Source organism: Propithecus coquereli, unplaced genomic scaffold (assembly GCF_000956105.1).
Source record: "Propithecus coquereli isolate 6110/MARCELLA unplaced genomic scaffold, Pcoq_1.0 Scaffold27, whole genome shotgun sequence".
NCBI classification, from domain to species: domain Eukaryota; kingdom Metazoa; phylum Chordata; class Mammalia; order Primates; family Indriidae; genus Propithecus; species Propithecus coquereli.
Window position 1 is genome coordinate 9,443,290 of NW_012148285.1, and position 20,459 is coordinate 9,463,748.

The window sequence follows — 20,459 nt, forward strand, 5'->3', positions numbered from 1 at the left end:
TGGCAGGGCTTCCTGTGTCCCCTAGGCCTGTACAAACATTTCTACATCAGTAACTGTGTGGTTTTACGAAAGGTGCTTTACTTCTCTGAGCCTCAGTTTTCACATCCATTAAATGAGGTCTAGTGTATTAGTCAGGGTAGGCTGGGTTACGCTGCAGTAACAACCCCAAAATGTCGTGAACAGAAAACGCACAGGTTTCTGCCTCCCTCGGGTTACTGGTCCTTCATGGGTTGGCTGAGCCTCTGTTCCACATTGTCATCTTTGTGCCCAGGCCCAGGCTGAGGTAGAGGGACACAGCAGCTTGGCCGAGCACATGCTGTCTCTCAAAGCTTCCACCTGGAAATTACACACATTGCTTCTCTCATTTCATTGGCAAAGCAAGTCCCATGGACACATGTAACTGCAGGTGAGTGGGGACATGGTCCCACAGGCTCCTGGAAAGAGAGAGCAGAGTTACTTGTGGGTGGCCCTGATGCTTCCTCAGGTGGTTCCTGCCTCCAGGGTGGTTATGAGGGTTCGGTGAGATAACGAGCGCAGAGCTCTGAGCGCCGGGCAGCTAGTGAGCACTCACTAGGTGGCAGTGCTGGGGGTGGTTATGTGGTGGGCTGGAGTGATGCTGATTAGAGAATGAAGGCTTATCTGGGGCCACAGTTCACAAAACCTTTGTCTTACTGACCTGTTCAGTCCATGGTGTTGAGTTTCTCAGTTTGCTGAGTTGCAGGTACTGTGCTTTGAACTGAGGATCAAAGACAAGACTGACATGGTCTGCATCCTTAAACAGCTCGTAGTCTCTCCTGGGCAGCAGGGATTGAGGGGTTTCCTTTGGGTTTTCATTTTCAGGCCTTAGAAAACTTGCAGAATAAAATAAGATGCTGGAGCTGGAAGGGCCCTTTGGGAGCACGATGCCGTTTCTCTATCAGTTAGGAAGAAAGAAAGAAACAGAGAGCCCGATCCAAACTGGCCTTGGCCAAGCGAGGAATTTGTTGCATTACATAACTGAAAAGTCTGCAGCTACGTGAGTGTCTTAGTCCGTTTTGTGTTGCTGTAAAGGAATATCAGAGGCTGGGTCATCTATAGCGAAAAAGATCTATTTGGCTCCCAATTGTGATGGCTGGAAAGTTCAAGGTTGGACGTTTGCTTATGGTGAGGGCCTCAGGTTGCAGAAACGAGAGAGAGGGGAGGTGCCAGGTTCTTGCCAGGGGATGGCAAGGGCACCACCTGACCCCTGCCTTCCATTCATTCATTCAGGAGATCCTCACTGAGCACCTCGTCTGTGCCAGGCACTGGGATGGAATTCAGCAGACTGTATTCTCATCCTCCACTTAATCCATAATAAGCCTAGCAGGGAGGTGTTGTTTCCCTGTCTTCTAACTGAGAAAAGTGAAGCCCAGGGGTCGGGTGCCTTGGTTATGACAGCAGAGTCACGGCACGAGCCTAGATCCGTTTGACCCTGCCGCAGCATGGCCTGTGAGGTGGGGTTACGGCCTTGCGCGGGCTCTGGAGCCCACGGTGCCTGGTTCCAGTCCCCACTGTGCCACTTAGAACCCTGTGCCCTGGAGCAAGTTAGGTCAACTCTGTGAGTATCGGTCCTGTATCTGTGAAATGAGGACCGCCGGCACCAGGTGAACTTCTGTTAGCTGCTGCGTTAGTTTCTTAGGGCTGCGGTGACAGATCACCCCGAACGTGGTGGCTTAAAACAACACACATCTGTTCTCTGACAGTTCTGGAGGCCAGAAGTCTGAAGTCGAGGTGTCAGCAGGGCAGGGCCGTGCTCCCTCTGGAGGCTCTTGGGGAAGGTCCTCCCTTGCCACTTCCAGTTTCAGGTGGCTCCAAGCGTCGCTTGGCGTCACACCAGTCTCTGCCTCTGTCTTCACGTGGCCTTCTCCTCTTCTCTGACTTCTCCTCTCTTTTATGACACCTGTCATTGGATACAGGGCCCACCTGGATGCTCCAGCATGCTCTCATCTCAAGATTCTTAGCCTAATTACGTCTTCAAAGACCCTTTTTCCACATGAGGTCACACTGATAGGTTGAAGCTTAGAATGTGGACATATCTTTTTGGAGCCACTATTCAACCCACTGTAGCTGCTGTTATTTAAAAAATGTTTTTGGAAGACACAAGTAACACATGAATATATCCTCAATGTAAACCTTTGACATTAAGTATCTCTGTCCATCAGCCTCAGTCCCGTTTTCGTCCCCGGAGATACCATCCTGATAAGTTTTGTGCTTATCCCTGCAGACCTTTCTGTCGGGATGGACAGGATCCGTCTTCTCATGGATTATATCCTGTCGCCAGGCACCACGATGGGTCTTGGGCATTCCGAGATGAGTTAGGACTTAGCATTATGAGAATGTCTGTTAAAGAAGTATCTTCGAACACTTCACTACATACATTACAGTTTAGTAACCACTTACATTCAGCAAATTAACACTGTTAATAATGTAGCTTATGAGTAACTTTCTTAGAAACATTTAAAAAGTAGATTATAAGTACCTTTCATAGAAAGTTTGCTCAACCGGCAGATTTCTAGGGTGGGAGGAAGCAAACTGATGCTCTCCACGTAGAAGGTGCCGTAGGGAACACACTTAGCAAGTGCTGTGGGGACACAAGGAAGGGGGATTGTCAGTTCAAAAGGCTTTGCTTCGCGGGGGCACCCGAGTCTTGCAGGCTTTGAGAGCCCAAACCCTGACAGACACGTCCAAAACCTGGAGTGGATGTGGCCAGCGACAGGAAGTGAATCTTGACACCTTGTTCCTAGAGGATCTTGATTGTCACCCTCAGGGAGCTAGAGGTTTTCTCAAGGGGCAGTGGTTTTCACACTGTGTCCCACAGGGCTCTGAGAGCAGGCCCCAGGGCTGAGGCAGGGAGGGGGCGGGTACACCAGCGCTTGGGGCTCTCACCTCCACCTGTGCCCGAGTGGCCTCTGTTCTCTGCCAAGTGATGAGTGACATGTGCAGGAGCCGTGCTAATGAGTGGCTTGAGGGGGCTGCAGTCACCCTGCCCCATCTCCATCAGCTGTCCCAAACCTTCCCAAATAAGCATGCAAATGAAGGAAATGTCTGGGCGCTTTGGACCACTGCTGTGCTGACAATTCAGTGACGGGAATAGGTCGACAGACCTGACGAGATGCCACTTGGGTTATTTTTTTAAGCAACCTTTCTTTGTAGGGTTTTCTCACGTAAAAGGTACAAAAGGAGTTCACTGTGGTTGGGAAGCAGGGTGGCGACGTGGACAGCGATTTCCAGGACGCGTGGAACGTGCAGCCTCCTGGGCCTGGGCGTGCGCCACCCCTGAACGGCTGTGGGCTTGAGGAGTGAGGGGCACGTCAGGCCTTCTGGAAGCTGAAGATTCTGTCTCCAAACAGCCCAGTGTTCAAGGCCTCGTCTGCATGCACGCAGGGGCCGCCTCAGCCGGGCCAGATGGACCCGTCACTGCGGGTTCTGCTCCTGGGCTGGCTGCACAGAGTCTGCCAGGGCACTAGAAAGCTGCTTTCCTCACCTGCAGACTCTCCAAGCTAGTACCTGGTCCAGGTATATTTCTGAACTCCTAGAACCAAGACCAAGGTCATTCTTACCAGTCCTTAGGCCAGCTAAGGACTCTTCCTGGGGCCTAGTGTGCTGGCGTAGCTTCCAGATAATTATACCAGCAGTCACACTTGCTCAGAGCCCTGACGTTCTGGGTACCCTTCTAACACTCTACACAAGTTATCTCATTAAATCCTCACAACAAAGCTACGAGGGAGGTTGGAATTACTGTGTTCATTCTCCGAAGGAGGAAACAGGTGCAGAGGGTCAGGCACTGTGGTGCGCACACAGCCAGGTGGTGGAGACCCCCAGTGTGAACTGTGCGGCTGGTTCTGTGGTCCAAACTCTTCGCCTCTCTTCTCTGAGCCTGTCAGCCCGCTGGCCACCAGATTGCTGTCTGGGATAGCAATGGTGGTGCTGCCGCTGCCGCTAGGGTTCTTGGTAAGACGCCATTCCAGAGAAAGGGGTCTGCTTAAAAAAAACCAAAAACCAAAACCTTGAAATTGCAGGGAATGGAAAATCCATGGATGCATTTTCAGCCTGAGATGAGTCATTCCCAAACACATGGCAATGCCAGCGCCAGCTCAGTGTTAATAAATAAAGAGTTGAAGGGTAAAAAATGAAATAAATCACCTTCTTCTTGAGAAGAAAGTCCAAATAAGAGAGAGCAGCATCTAGATTCCCATCACTGACATATGGGAACTGAATTCACAGTTCAGTTCCCGGTGTCTTAGCACTGGTTGGGAGGGAAGCTGGGCTGAGCCGGGCTGTCATTGCACACCTGGATGGGTCTAGAAAACAGGTAGTGAGAAGGCTGGCAGTTTGCTGTTGTGTCCCATTCTTCCCAGGGGTGCCAGTGCCACTCTGCGTGGAATAGCCAGTGAGTGAGCCCTGCAGTGCCCTGGGAGAGAGACGAGAGGGATGATGGGGTCTCAAAAGTAGGGAATGGGTTCTGATCAAGGCTGAGCAGAGGGGACAATGGCCAAAGTTGGAGCTGGCTGCATCTGCTTTCCTGTTTGTTGTCTTTGTAGTGCAGGGATGTAAAGAGAGGGTGTGGGATGATGGGGTGAGAAATGCTATTTATTGAGTGTTTATTATCAATGGAGCAGGCAAGATGCTGTGCATTTTAGCAATAGGTCATAGCAGGGGTCATGGTGGGTGAGTGCTGGCCCCATTTTACAGATGAGGAAACTGAGGTTCAAACCTTCTCCCTTATTAATTGTTGAAGCCCAGGTCTACCTGACCTTAGGACCCTACATCTTTCCTGGAGGATCTTGGTAGCCAAGACTAATCGGTGAAGAGCTTCATGAGCAACATTCTTGCCCTTGTCCCCCACCCGACCTCCATGCTCGAAGTGGCCTCCAAAATGTGGCTTTCTTATTTGTGACTGGTAGAATTTAAACCCCAAGGAAGAATCCTGGGAGGAAACACTCCAGAGTCATTTTGCTTTTATCTGAAAATTAGCAGCAAACATGGAGCCTTCTCATCTGCAGATTTAATCACTCTGCTTACATTGTTAAAAATACAATCCCTGCATATAGTTGACAGCTAATGGCCCAGACACGCACATACTCCGACTGCCTCAGCGTCTCACTTCGCTTTATGAGAAGCTGCCTTTTGGAGATGCCAAGCTTTACAGTTCCTTCCTTCGGAGGAGATGAGCCTGGATTCTTGGTCCCTACCCATGTTTCTTCTGGGAGAGGCAGCAGGTGTTGTAGAAAGAGCACAGCTTGGGATTCAGCCAAACCTGGCTCTGAATTCTTGCTGTGTCTGTGGGCACATCACTCAGCCTCTCTGAGCCTCTCGTAGAATGTGGGAGACGTTAATACTCATCAGGTTGCTCTAAGAATTGCATGACTGGATGCAAATGAATGCCCGTTCCTACTGTCATGCCCATCACTCCTTCTCCATCAAGATCTGGGGCCTCGTTTTATTCTTAAGTCACTGACATTTTATGAAGCTATGGAATGCAATAATTTGTTCCCACCAAGAAGCATGAGGTTTCCCTGAAGTCGCAAGTAATTTTTCTGCATCTGTTGAGCTATCAATTAGACAGGAGTTGGCAAGCATTTTCCATAAATGCCCAGACAGTAAATGTTTTAGACTCTGTAGGTCATTCTGTCTCTATCAGTAATTACTCAACTTCACTGATGCAGGATGAAAGCAGTCACAGATGATACACAACCATCTTATGACTGTGACTGCATTCCAGTAACACTATTTACAAAAGCAGTTGGCATTTAACTGAGATTGTAGTGCATTGTAGGAAATCCCACGTTCACTCCCCAGTTTTACTGCATTACTGGCGCAAGCCAGTGAGGATTCTGAGATTTGCATGACCGCCTGGGTTTCTCTGGCTGTTCAGTGGGAATTAAGGATGAAATAGTGAATGAGGCCATTTGTCCAGTGTTTTCTAAACGTCTTTAAAACAAACAAATCGTATTCGTGTAACCCTTTCTTTAAGAGGAGCCTTCCTTGGTAACTCAATATGGAGAATGGGCCAAAGGAAAACCCACTCCCACAGCCAGGGGTGGGGTGTCTGGCCACGGAGCTCTCGAGACAGTTCCTGGAAACCTTGGCACCTGGGAGGACAGGTTAATGTGATGCAAGGCGGGAGAGGCCTGGGAGGCCCAGCCGCGGTAAGGTCGTTGCTTTCCTCCTCGGGCCTTGGTTTCCTCCTCTGAGCCAGGAGGAAGTTTGAGTTGGTCGGATGCTCTCTGCTCATTTCAACTGGTCTGGGTCTTTCACTAGAGCCTGGTTGAAAATTCATAACTTAAGAATAGTTTTATGTTGGTAATGTAAACCTGGAGAAACTGTATCTAATCGTTGGTTTGTGCTTTTTGTATAAGTGAGCCTTGAACGTCTGTGATAAAAAGGGATGAGCAGAGAAGTGAGCGTGTTACCCTGTGTGCACAGTTGAGATGGGGGTGTGTGTGCATGTGTGTGCGAAGTGTCTGCAGTGGCTGACTGAAGTGTGAGCTGGACCAGCCTCTGCCTGGCCGACGTCCCTCCGTGGTTCTCCATGGCTACAGCAAGGATGGAAGATGTGCTGCTCCCTCATGCGCCCGTCCCCGTCGAAGCTGCTTCCCTTATGCCCCTCTCAGACGCCTTATTTATCCCTGTCCTTCCCTGTGGACTGTTCACAGCCAGAGCTGTGTAACGAATCGCGTGGACTGCCGGTGCGGAGGCCGCTCCTGATGGACTGTGCTCTGTGCGCCCAGGCGGCTGCTGTCCTGTTTGCGGTTCTCTCCCTGGTGCCCCCGAGGAGTGTCTGACTCCTGAGCTGAACTAGGTACAGATCTGTGGAATGGAGCAGTAGCCCTCACTCAGGGTGTGGTGCTGAGCACCCAAACCACTGTGCCCCCAGCGCGATTTCCAGAAAGCCTGGAGGCAGCAGGTCACTGTCTGTTGTATCCGACGCCCTTGAACTCTGTCCCTGGGTAACAAGAGTAACTGCTGCTTACTGAGAACGTTCCTCTGCCAGGCGCCAGGCGGGGGTGGTTCTGAGAGGATCCTATTGGAGCCTTACAGTAACCCCGCCAGGGTACCTTCTGTCCCCATCTTACAGGAGGGAAGTGAGGCCCAGAGACAGGTAGTGGCTTGTTCTAGGCCACACGGCTAAGTCGGAGCTCAGTCCCAGCTGACCTAAGTCTCATCCTGTCTTTTTTAAAAAATTATTTATTTAGAATGAGGAAAGAAATCACAACAAATTATTATTAAAGAGCTGATAATGCCAAAAATACCACAGAATCCAGAAAAACATAATAGTTCTATTCGTTAGCCATCAGACACACTTCAACAATACTCTCCCCTATGTTTTTAAGCTGCATACTCTGATAGCCTCTTTAGAAGACAGTACTATTATATCACATTCTATACAGAGAATAGAAAGATAATTCAGTCATTCTCCTAGTATGGTTGAATAAAACTCATTTTTTCCAAATCTTATTTGGAAAACCTAAAACAGTTATATGAAAGAATTTTACAGTGAACAACTGTATGTATACCTGCCACTTAGAGTCCACCATTAACATTTCTCTGTATTTTATTATCTTTTCATCATCCACCCCTCTATACACCCAGCATTTCATCTTTTTTTGGCGGGTGGGGGGGATGCGTTTCAAAGGAAATTGCAGACATTAGTATGCATTTTTTCCAAAATCCTTCAGTATGCACATAGAACTTGAACATTATCCTGGAATGTTCCCTGCTCTGATCCATCCCCCAACCCCCGCCCGTGTTCCTGACTCCACTTTCCTGGAGGCATTCACTGTTCTTCTGGTTTTTTTCCATCATAAACATAGGTTGTTTTTTTTTAAAGTTTAAAATTGCACTATTATTATGTTTATTTTTGAAACGTTAACAACTCATGTACATGCTAATAATTTATAAAGTATAAAGTTCTACAGAAAAAAATAAATCTTCCTCTCTCGTCTGACCTTTGTCTTTCTCAGTGCCTTCTCTCAAGGGCATCCATGGTGGGCAGTTTCTTGTGTATCTTTCTAGAAATGGTTAATGCACACAGACACGTGTATCCAATCCAAGCACATAGACACGTGTCTCCGACTCCATCATGAAGACATAGCTTACTTGACATACTGTTTTGTGTCTTGCTTTTGTCGTTTGACATTATATCTTAGAGATCATTCCCCGTTAGAGGAGATCTGTGCTATTCTTTTAATAGCTATATAGTCTGGCTGTGCTGTATTTTATGTAACCATTTCATTACATGTTTCTAGGCTTTTATTATCCTAAGTAGTGTTGCAATAAATGTCTTTGTATACTTGTCTTTGTACTTGTGTTGTCCATGCATCTTAATTTCTTGGAAAGAAACTAGATGTCCATCCTTAGTAAATTAGATGATTTTCCCAGCACCTGCCTCCCTTTCCCCGCCTTCCTCGAAGCATCCATTCATCCATTAATCCATCTGTACCTCTGCTTGTCCATCCATCCTATGGGAGCATTCATTGAGCAACGATATGTGCCTGATACGGTCTTGGGCTCTGAGAACATTGTCCTTGAGACCCTCATCATCTTTTGGGAAAAACAGACACATCAAAAACTAATCCACGGAAGTGTAATGCTCTATGTTTGTATGAGGCTTCAGGGCTACCTAGAAGATGAAATAAAAACTCTTTAAAGCTCTTTTTTTGCCAGTTTTTTTCTCCCAGCAAAGAGTCCCTGACCACAGCTGTTTTTTAAAATCACACAGATATGATGCCTCTAATTGTGTAACAAATGAACAAATGAACAGAGAGCCCTGAAAGTGGTCTAGACCTGGGCTGGCTGCCCCCTTGAGGCCTGGGTAGCCCAGGCCGACAATGTCTGTTGTTTGGCTTGGCCGTGCGAGCTGGAAGACAGAGACATGCCATTTCACATTTTGCTCCTTATTGAAAGATGAGATGAGAAAGCAGGAGTGTTGGTGGGATGGAAATAGTCGGCATTTTTGGCAGTAAAAAGTGAGAGCTAATTGCGTAAGGGAAGGCTATTTGAAAACATAGATGAGTGAGAAAGTGACTCTGGAAAACAGATTACGGGTGCCATTTCGTGATGGGGACAGATTTGCTGCCCTTGTGTGGTATCTTCCTTTGTCTTTTGAGCAGTGAATCTAAGAGCTCAGTGATTAGAAGAGAGAAAATAAGATTCTCTTTGTTTTTTTTTAATCTCCGGACTAATTTATCCTTACCATGCATGAAGATTTTGAATTTGCTACAGAGCTGTTCAAAAATCGATTGGCATTTCAGTGTGGAAATACAGCTTGTATTATTATGATTCATTTGTTTAATCAATCACAAATATTAATTCAGTGCCTACAGCGTGCCAGGTGCTAGGCCAGGCTGCCGTGTGTCATGGTGAACAGGTAGAGCTCTCCAAGCCCGCAAGAAAGGGACCTATCCACAGATAAACCAGTGTGGGGTAGTTGTAGGCTGACAAACGTGAGGTGCAGAGGGTGGCAGTGGAGAACCTGTTCTCCAGTTCTCGGTGGTCCAGGAAGGTGCCTCCTAGGAATTCATATTCATTTTAGCTGAATCCTGAAGAATGAGAAGAGCTATCCTTACAAAGAGGCAGGGAAAGGGGACAGTAACTTGGAATAATAATTGCTTCGCAGGTTATTTGAGGATTAAACGTGACACTATAAATAAAGTCCTTGGCACATAGTAGGTGTTCAACACATGTTGTTCCCTTTCTCTAACTTGTGTTGATTCTTTCTAATAGGACAGCAGAGACCGGTTGTCATGAGGTAGGTGAGGGAGAAACCAAGGTTTGCTGAAGCCAAGTGACTTCTCTAACCATACCTGGAAGCCAGGGATTAGAACTCAAACGTCTGAGTTTCCATTTGGCCCTGAGAGCTTATGTACTTGGCTCAGAGTCTGGAAACTGACTTGTACCCAGAGATGGAAAAGGACCTGGGACTTCCTAGGAAGAAATCCAGCCACCTTGGACTGGGGCAGGTCTATGCCTTGGCCTCCAGGCCTTGTGCCTGCCAGAAATCATCTTGCAGCAGCAACAATGACAACACCTCCACCACACACACAAGAAAACCCCTGTTCACGTGTATGCATATGTCTGCTCTTGAGTGGTTGAGTCCTTTCAGCCTGGCTTTACCCATCAGAGGTCTCTATACCAGCTAAAGCTCTTGGATATGAATTTGGGTTACTTCATCTGGGCATCCCAGAGGCAAGAGTGCCGACTGTGTGGTGTGGGAGGCAGTGTAGCTTAGTGGTTAGATGTGCAGATTCTGGAACCAGACTCCCTGCATTTGAATCCCACCTCTGCTGCTTAATAGCTGAATGAACCTGGGCGAGTTACTTTCATGGACTATGTATTGCTGTATGTCAGACCATCCCAAAACTTAATGGCTTAAAAAACACAGCTGTTTTCTCTCTCATGATTCTGTGGGTTGACTGGGCTCAGCTGGGTGGTTCTTCTGCATCATATGGTATCAACTGGGGCTGCAGTCACCTGGGGCTTGACTGAGCTGGACATCCCAGATGACACTCATTGTTCTGGCCGTTGGTACTGGCTGTCTACTGGGATCTCAGATGGGATTAATGACCAAACTACCTCATGTGGCTTCTCTGTCTGGAGAAAACTGAGTACCTGAAGTCACGCTGAATGAGAGGCTGCTGAGTGGGCTAGGAGAATTGGGTTGGGCTCCTGGCAGCTCTGCTTCCTCTGTTTATTCACTCTCAGCCCTCTTGTCCTCTCCTGTGACATGGGGATGACACCTCTGCCTGCAGGGCTATTGAGGGGAAGATGTGGGAAAAGTTATTATGTGAAAGAGCTTTGCAAAGTAGGAAGCCTTTGATGCCTGGTGGTGGTGTCGTCCTTACATGCTTTTCAGGACTAGAAGTGAGGGCATGTCCAAGGAGGGGAGGGTTCCCTGTCCATCTGTGCCACCCCCTGCCTGCATCCTGATTCTGCCAATGGAAGGAGATATGCTTTTTTCCCTTGGCTTTGTCAAATGGGCTGATTTTGTCTCTCTTTCTCTTTCTCTCTCTTTTTTATTTAAATAAACATTTATTTAGCACATAGTGGATATTTGTTATTCTTTTTGGCACAACCTCTAGTATCTTCCTTGTTTGAGAACTTGCCAATCAGAGTGGCAGGGTGGCCAGTGTCAGAGTCCCACACTGGCGTTGGGGTCAGAGCTGCTGCCGTTGGCCTCTCCCTGCCCCCCACCCAACAAGCAACCCAGGAAATCCAAGTCAGGACAGATCGTGGAAACTTCTTGGCTGGTGCAGTCCAGAAGCACATTCTCCATGGGTCTCATTTGTCACTCCACATCTTGTGTTTGCAGCACCAGGGGTGTTTGCTCCAGGAGCATCTGGGAGTGCTGGCTGCTCTAGTAAGAGACTCTGCCTTTCCCTGCACCTGAATGTGGCCATGTGACTGCCCATACCACAGGCAGATGGCGAGCTGCCTTCTCTGCAGGGTCAGGGAAAGGCAAAGGAAGATAACCATGCTGCTGATCACTTATTTATGCCTCGTGTTGCGGATGAACCAAAGAGAAGGCTGCATCTTAGAGATGTGTCCTCCAAGACTGCCCAGACTCCAGGAGGTCACAGGGGATGTTTGCAGCCAGTACCAACAGAAAGTTGATTTTTCTTAGAAAATAATCTCTGCCCCACACTTCTTTTATTGCTAGAATATAAAATCAAATTGGCTTTCTGGAGGATTGCTGTAAAGCCCAGCTGATACCTAGCACCAGCCTGGGAAGACAGCGCGAAAAGACAAAATTTTGAGATGTTTGATAAGCTCTGCCTTTCATTATCATTATGCAGTTGCTATAGAGCCTGGCCTTGTTATCAAGATACATTCCACAGAGGTTAGAAAGTTTCCAGATGATTTTTCTAACCCAGCCTCCCTGGTACTCATGTAGACATGTAAATACTGGTTTGCTGATCCCAATAAGGCCACATAATTAGAAGAAAAGCCTCTAAGTCAGGAGGATTTAACAACTGCCAGATACTTACATCCATCGGCCAAAACGTTCCCTAAAAATCAGCATCCCTGAGGGGAACTTAGTGTCAAGAGAATACCTTGTTCCAAGAATCGATTGTCTTTGAAGAAGCTTCAAAATGTTTTCTTGTAATTGTAAAGTGACGTCTGTCCTTAAAAACCCCACTCTGTCTTTTCCTTCCGTCCTTTTGGTTGTCCTTTGGTGCTTTTCGGGGTAGTCAGAAGCTCTCGTGAACAAGGTTCTCTGGGTACAAACTCCATTCGCTTCCGCTTAGAAATGAAGCTGCGTTCAGAGGAGGTGGTGAGTGTGCGTAGCAGTGGAGCTGGTGTCCTGACGGCCGTGAGTCCCTCCTGCAGTCTGTTTACTTGGTCCCCACACCGTGCCCAGAAGAACCTTCCCCAGGCTCAGGTGCTGAGGGGGGAAACTCAGGGAAGAGGAGTGGCCAACGGCTGCCCTATAGTCCCTGCCAGAGAAGGTGCTGGAGTCGTGGCTGTTCCCACTAAAGTGGATGTCGTCAGGAAGGTAGCCTGGCTTCAGGGCCCTTCCGTTGCCCTTTTCCATCCAGGATGCGTAAAGGAGTTTGAAGGCAAAGTCTCTGCCATTGGGCTCTCTGCCTTCTAGGGAAGTGCATGGAGGCGGAGCAGGTGGAAAGAATATTGTACTACCTGATGATACACACTTAAATTAAAACATGTATCTGCTTCTGGTTATGCAATTAATACGTCTCCATTGTAGCGAGCACAGAAAAGTTCAAAATCATGTGACTTCTCTCTCGGAAATACCCCACTGTAACCTTTTGGATGCATTTCATTCTAGTCTTACTGACACACAGACGTTGTGAGTTACATCAGGAATCACGCTGGGCAGTGCCTAACTGCTTCTGATTAAACACAGATCAGAGCTTTTTTCCTAGGCCATTAAAAATTTACCAGAAACACTCATTTGCGGGGATAATACATTTGTATTTAAATTATTAATTGGTAGTACATTAATTTATTTCAAAACTCAAATGATATAAAAGGGTGTTCAGTGTCTAGCCTCACTCCCGGTGCTGTGTGAATAGCCTGCACCCGCCATGGTGCCCCTTTTATTGGCGTCTTGAATTTCCCTTCTACAGCTTCTTGATGCAAAAACAAACGAATACAACTAACAGGCTTAATTTTCCATTTTTGTGCCCAAGGTAAAGTATTAGACCTACTGTATCTATACCCTGCTTCTGGTTTCACTTAATCTATCCTGGAGAGCTTTTCCTAACAGCACATAGAAAGCTATCTCATTCTTCTAAAGCCCATTTAAATTTTAAGCAATTGAAAGATACATTTTTTTTTTTATCTTACAGAGAGATAGAAAATGAAAAATAAGCATCTTTCCCCCAATCCCACTCCTAATCTCTTATTAATGATCACCACTATGACTTTTATTACATATTTTTCCAGAAGTTTTAGACTTGTGCCCTCGTGAATATGCATGCACGCACGCACACACCTCCCCCATGCAAAACCTATTTAGAAAGTGTTTTCACCCAGTTATCTCATATGGACATGCCATAATTTCTTGAAGCATACTCTATAGTTAGACCTTTTTTGTTTGTAGTTTTTTCCCCCACTTTTCTAAGGAATGGAAAGAGGAACAATTTGTGATGTAAATCTTGGTGTCTTCCATTGTTTCCTCTAGGTACATTTTGGCAGTGGACTCACGGGTCACAGGATGTGGATGTTTTTAGGGGTCTGGGTACATCCAGCCTCATGGCTTCCTAATAGACCAAGTCTCCTCCCCGCTACCCATAGGAAAGTGGCAGCCACCACAGCAGCAGAGTGACACCAACCCCCAGCCCAGCGAGTTCCCGAACCAGTGAGGCTTTAGGTCCTGGGAAATTGAAGTTCTTCCAAGTGGCAAGGCAGGTTTCTCCTTACTGGGTTTGAAGGAGCCTCTCCATGGTGCCTTTTTAGGATCATCTGCTGCCCGGAGCCAGGTTTAATCGCTTAGCTCCGGATATTTATAAAGGACTCAGCGTGGGTCCTTCTCCCTCCAGACTGCCATGCATGGGGTGAGAGGCACCCCTTGGGTTGGCAGGGCAGATTCTGTGTCTAGGGTCAAGGATAACAGAACACACGGCTTTTAGTTCTCAGTAATTGTCGTATTATTGTCATGGTGCACTGTCAGTTATTGAGATCTTTCTACATGCCAGGCACTGTTCAGCACACTATATGGATATTAACTCATTTTATCTTCTATTATACCCATTTTACAGATGACAACAGTGTAACACAGAGAAGTGATTTGCTCGTGGCCACACAGTCAAGAAGAGTAGGGCTGGGATTTGATCCTGAGCTGCATGGACCTAGAGCCCAGGCTTCATAACCCCTGCATTCTGTCCCCAAAGCCGGAACCCACTGTTTCTTTAAGGAGAGCCTTCTAGTGTCTTCTGACCCCCTGTACAGGCAGAACTTGTTGAAGTCTTACTTCCTTGTTCACCTTTTAGCTGGGTTTTCTTCTGTTTGCTGAGGGTTCGTAGCAGAAAAGCCTTTGAAGTTGGACAGATCTGCTACCTAGATGTGAGCTCGGCGAGTTATACAGCCTCCCTGAGTCTCAGTGTCCCCATTTATGAGGCGAGGAAAATAATACCTCCCTTGGGGTTGTTGTGAAGGTCACGGATGTGAAGGCTCTGATAGGTGAAAGGTGTGAAATCGGCGTCCTCTCTTTCTCCATCACTATTCCACGCCCTTCTCTGTTGCACTTGGTTCCTCTTAGTCCTGCTCTACGCTGTTAAAATTCCAGCCAATTCAGCTTCTACCGGATCAAAAAAGGAAGCTCATTCCCTGGGTATGAGAATAATATCAACATTTATTGAGCATCCACCACTGCTGGGCATTTTGTTATCTGCTTTACATAATAAGTGCAAATCCTTGCAACAGGCCTGAGAATCGATTTCCCTATCTGAGGGGGAGCTGAGGGTGGGGGACTTACTGAGGTCACATGCGCCATGGAACACCTGCTGGCCCTCAGCTCACCTCCACAGGGTGCAGGGCCCCTAAGCAGTGCTGGGGAGGGACCATCGTGCTGTGCAGTTAGTTTCTCTCCCCGAATCATCTTCTCTTGTAGCCCTTCTGAGTCAGAAGGATAAGTCACATTCTGCTGCCTAAAATTGCTCATACATTGTAAGGGGGAGAGGATGGAATCATTTTGGGGCTAGACATTGGCCTTTTGTGTTTATTTACTGGGTGTGTCTGTGTGTGTGCTGTTCGTCACAGTGACAATGGATGTTTTTTCCGTTGTGCATCTGATATCTGGTGTCTGAGATCCTAATTAGGCCTTTATAGCTCCCAAATTACATGCTTTTACATGCCTGTGATTATCTCAATAGGATTAACGGTCCTTTTTCCGTAAAGATAATTGAGATCTCTCGTGGTGGCATGTTTTCATTACTGCAGCATCATCTCCAGCCACCCCTCCACAAAATCTTGTCGTTTTCTAGTGACGGCTTTTTCACCTCGTCCTTATCAGGAGATGTTCCGGGATCGTTGAGAGGCAGAATTCTTCCGTGATTATGCAAACCTTGGTAACCGTTATGCATTTTTTCTCCCCTCTTCTCCTGACGGTAGGTGCCTGGAGATTTGAGTCAAACATCTGAAGACCAGAGTTTGTCGGATTTTGAAATGTAAGTCCGTGGTGTTTGCTCCTGAGGGTCCTTTGGAAATAGGGCTCTGTTGGCTGTGTCCCAGAAGACCACAGGGGGATACAGAAATCGCTGTCGAAATCTACACAGGGTTGATCTGGTTATTGTACAGGAGGGGACTTGTGCTTCTGCAGCCCGAGTCTGGCCTTCAGACATGTTTTATGTCCCCTTTGGGTATTTAAAAACATTTTTTTGGTTGACATTTAAAAGTTGAAAGATACGACATAAAAATTTCAATTTCTTTTTCTTTTTTTTTTTTTAAATTAGACACTCACCAATGTAAGGCCACAGTCAGCTGGAGCTGAGCAGCAGCTGCCCCTGCACACAGGGCATGTGCTCTTGAGGTTACCGTAGTCCCCACTTGTCCCTAGTGTCCGACTCTGGCCCACGTCACTCATTGGTTATCTGTGGTCGCTGGGTTATTGGAACAACAGTAGTCAGTGCGTTGGCCTGGGTTTGATAGGGTTAGGTTCTCTCGGTGCCTCTGCTGATAACCCCAGAGGAAGTTACTTGGTCATCAGACTCTTCTTATTCGGGTGCCTTAGTTTTTGGACAAACAGTCCCTTCAGGCTGGCAAAGAAAGCAGGGTGAGTTCTGGGTTAAAGGCCAGGCAGAATCTCCATCTCTCATTCAGTTGTGGTGAGTGGAAGAAGGTTCAGCCTCCCTGGGAGAAGGGCCCATCCAGAGAAGCTGCTTCTGGAGCGGGCAGGCGGGGCCGGCACTAGAGAGAGCGTGTTTTTGGAGCCAGGCCCCCCTGCGTGAGAATCTCAGGCACCAGTCAAGCCGCCTAACCCCACTGGGCCTGGGTGTCCTCACTGCTGGGCTTGTGGGCGGGGGGAGTGCAGCACGAGGCGGCTGCTAGGACGGCAGCCTGGTGGGGAGAAACCAGGGGGAGAGGTGAGAGCTGCGGAGGGGAGCCCAGAGACTAGTCAGTGGTGAGGCGGGAGTGATGTGCCATTAAACCAGGAGTTCACCAAGCACCTGCTATGGGCAGGTGTCCTGCCAGGCTCTCGATGGAGGGGATGAATAAGCCACAGTCCCTGCCCTTAAGCACCTCTGCCTGGTCAGGACACATCCTTTCTCCCCAGAGACTCGGACCCTACTCCTGCCAGTTTGCTCATCCACACTAAAGCCACAGGGAAATCATGGCACCACGGTACTCTCTCCAGATAGAGTCCAAACTCCTTCACGGAACTTACAGAGAAGGCCCTCGCTGACCTCTGGCTTCAGCCCCAGCCCGGCGCTCTCCCCTCCCTGCACGCCAGCCCCCTCCCCGGCCTGTTCTACTCCTCTGACTGCTCGGTCTTTCCCCTCAGGACTGTTATTTTGCTCACCCAGCTCACACGTACTCAGCACCCCTCTGGGGTGCTCTACTGGGCGCTGTACTGATTCACTCAGTCCTCACGCCAGCCACCCCACAGACGACAGAGGATTCAGACCCAAAGTGCTGGAATTACAGGTGTGAGCCACCGCGCCTGGTCATAAACAATCACTTTTAGTACCGCGTGGTGAATGTACTGAAAGGGAGAAATGCCCATCTCAGTCGCAGGTAAACTCATGGTAGCACCGGGCGGTTGTCTGGTCCTCACCAATCCAGGCAAGTTAGTCAAAAAGAGTGTCAGTTATACTTTTGTCCTCCCCCTGCCCTGGTGACAGATGAAAGGGGAGGTGCTGTTGGCACTAGTACAGCTCCAGGGACCTGTATAGGAGGAATGTCATCAGATACACAGACCGGTTTGGTGGCTCAGAATTGCAATTTGTCCTTTGCACCCTGGGGAAGTGATCGATAGGGCTTATTTTACCTCTTGAAGGAGGTCACCACCTCAGCTCAGAGCACAGAAGAAATGCTTCTAGAGAGAACCATTACCTGAGGGTCACTGTCCTTGTGAAAATAAAATGCTCTTTACTCTAGGGGTTGTGAGAACATTGAGTCATGGAATCTTCCATTGTCAGCGTCTTAAATGATGCGCCAAGCGCAGGAAGCTGGCTGATTTTTATGAGCTGCTCTTTAGAAAGGAGAGCTCTGGAGCAGCTCTAAGCGGAGGCAAAGGCTAGGACCTTCCAGAATGGCACAGTGCTGTTGTGGTAACTACTAAGGCTGATCTTGAAGTTTCAGCAACAGTCAGCTTCCTAGCTCTGTGATTTGAATCCAGCCAGGTGGGGATGTGACGAAGGGGTGTGTGTGTGTGTGTGTTTGTACGTGTACCCGGTGCCTCAGAGTTAAGTCCTCACAATCACATAAGCCCAAATAGTCATATAACCAAAATAACCCTTTAAAGTACTTTAAATAGTCCATATAAGGATGAAATGAGTTAATATAGATAAAAGCATGGAGCCCGTACATTGTAGGTACTCACTAAATTATGTTGTATTTGAATTTAAATCTCGCTTTATTAGATCCATGCACACAGTGGTTTTGGACCATTTGAAAGAGTGTTATTTGTGCCTGGCATCCTAGTTTTCCAACTTGCCGATTTCTGTTGCCCTTCCCTCCTCCCACCCCAGACAGCTACCGCTCTCACAGCCGGGGGTGCTGCTCTCCTGAGCTCCGTTGGATCTGATCTTAAAGCAGGGGTTGGGGTCTAAAATCAGCACAGTGAGGAGGCAGTGTGACACCGCTGGGTGCTCCAGGAACTGTGGGTGTCACTTCACGTGGCCTCCCATCATAGCTTCCTTGGGGCTTCCAGTTAGCAGCCCCTTTTCCAGATGTGGACACTGAGGTTCAGATAAATTATAGGCCAGTGTCACTCAGTAAGAACTGAAGGGCCGCTCTTTCTCATCCAGAGTATGAACTGCATGTGCGTGTGTGTGTGTGTGTGTGTGTGTGTGTGTGTGTGTATTCATATGTGGGCATAATAGGTAAGTGTGTGTGTGTGTGTGGACTGAACGATGAGACTTGTCTTTAGCTCACTGTCAGCTGTGCTGTATGTTGTCATAAATTGCTTGTGCATAGTGCCTGTCAGAGTAGAGAACGGTTTCCTGTTTTTGTTCTTGGTTTTTTGTAAGTTAAAATGACCAATTTTGATTTCTTTCTTTGGTCAGATCAAACCGGGCGCTCATCAACGTCTGGATCCCCTCGGTGTTTCTCCGGGGCAAAGCGGCGAATGCATTCCACGTGTATCAGGTAAGTGCCTGGTCTTCAGGCGGACGGCACAGCTGGGGCGGAAGGACCCAGTGGTCGTGCGGTGGTGCTTTGCTGGTGCTGGTGGAGCGTGGTAGTTAGGAGGCTTTGGCACTCAAGGCCAGCGTGTCGACTGCCCAGAGGCTCTGACAGCACGGTCTGTGGTCTCCATTCAGACGGACAGGAGGCGTAGGGTGGAGCCTCCTCATGCTGGCCTGGCCTCTTAGTGTGGCCACGGCAGGATCTGAGCTATGACTGCTTGAGCAGAAGTGGGGACTTGTTGGCTTGTGTTGCAACTGGAAAGTCTGGAGGGAGGTCGGGGCTCAGGCTCTGCTAGACCCGAGGTCAGGGCCTTGCCGTCATCTCCTGTTCCCACTGCCAGGCGGCCTTCTCGGCCGGCGCTCTCTGGGTGGGTGGGATGGCTCCCAGCGGCGCCAGGCTGTCAGCCCTGCTGGATGGTTTCAGCAGAGTCCTGGGACACGTCTCACTGGTCTGTCTGGGATTGGAGGATGGACTTCTGTGACTGGTCTGATTAGACTGGTGTGACTACTGCTGGTGCTGGGGCGGGAGGGACCTCACCCAACCCCGTGTCTGCGAGCAGAGAGAAGAGGCTCCCCCAAAACCAGGTGACTCTTTCCAAAAGAAGGAGCCACAGACCCTTGACAAGCAAACCCTGCACACGTCTCCCCTGCTTGCTTGAGGCAGAGAGGCCGCCCCCAGTGGGGGATTGAGCATCTAGAACCGATGTTGCCCAGCCAAGGAGGCCTCAGTTTTCCATCTTCTCTCTGGCTGGCTGGTGCCTCCTTCAGCTCTGCCTTCGTGTCCTCTTCTCGTCTGTCTCGTACCACGGACCCCGAATTCCAGGCTTTCATGTTCACTTGTTCTGGAACTGCTTTGTTTTTAGCACCTCCCCCGCAGCTACTTCCTGCTTCTCCTGTCCTCTTGTATCAAAATAATTGTCATTAGGTTCTGCTTTTATTCCCCACGAGCTCCGTGAAAAGCCCTGGGTTTGTTGCCACTTTACTTAGTGGGGAATTGACCTATTGATAAAGTCTCCTTGGCTTTTGGGGTGTTTTCCCCAAAGAGCGGGATGGTAAAAGAAATGACACTGAACTTGAAGATAGGAGCCCTGGTTTAAATCCTGTGACCTTAGGTAAATCTTAGTTTCTTCATTTGTAAAGCAGAAACAATCTTGTAAAACTGTGGTGAGATTGGAAATATATGGCACACAGTAGACACTCTGTGTTCGTTTCTTGCCTTCCCAAGTGGTCACCGTGTTTGGTCTCGGGTATACGCATGATATGTGCATCTCACTTAAAACCTTACAGGCAGTTGAGCTGGAGTTTGGCACGAGACGGCTGTTTCAGTTTACATGTTCGGCCAGGCAACAGCAGCACTTTGATACATGTTGGAAGAATCTGAGTGTTCATCGTGCTCCCAGTTCTGGTTAAGGAGAGAATTAGATAGGACGGATTTTCAAATATCTTCTTCTCTTTCTTTCTCTTCTTTTTTTTTTTTTTTGAAACAGAGTCTCACTCTCTTGTCCAGGCTAGAGTGCCGTGGCGTCAGCGTAGCTCACAGCAACCTCAAACTCCTGGGCTCAAGTGATCCTCCTGCCTCAGCCTCCTGAGTAGCTGGGACTACAGGCATGCACCACCATGCTCGGCTAA

General features: G+C 48.2%; 1 protein-coding gene across 1 annotated transcript in view; it reads left to right on the forward strand.

Moving 5' to 3' along the window:
• SNX29 (sorting nexin 29) overlaps positions 1-20,459 on the forward strand; it is a 496,896-nt gene that overhangs the window by 348,343 nt on the left and 128,094 nt on the right. Inside the window, exons 17-18 of the mRNA XM_012647575.1 lie at positions 15,595-15,650; positions 18,711-18,792. Of these exons, the coding sequence (XP_012503029.1) occupies positions 15,595-15,650; positions 18,711-18,792 (138 nt within the window). The remainder of the gene's footprint in view (positions 1-15,594; positions 15,651-18,710; positions 18,793-20,459) is intronic.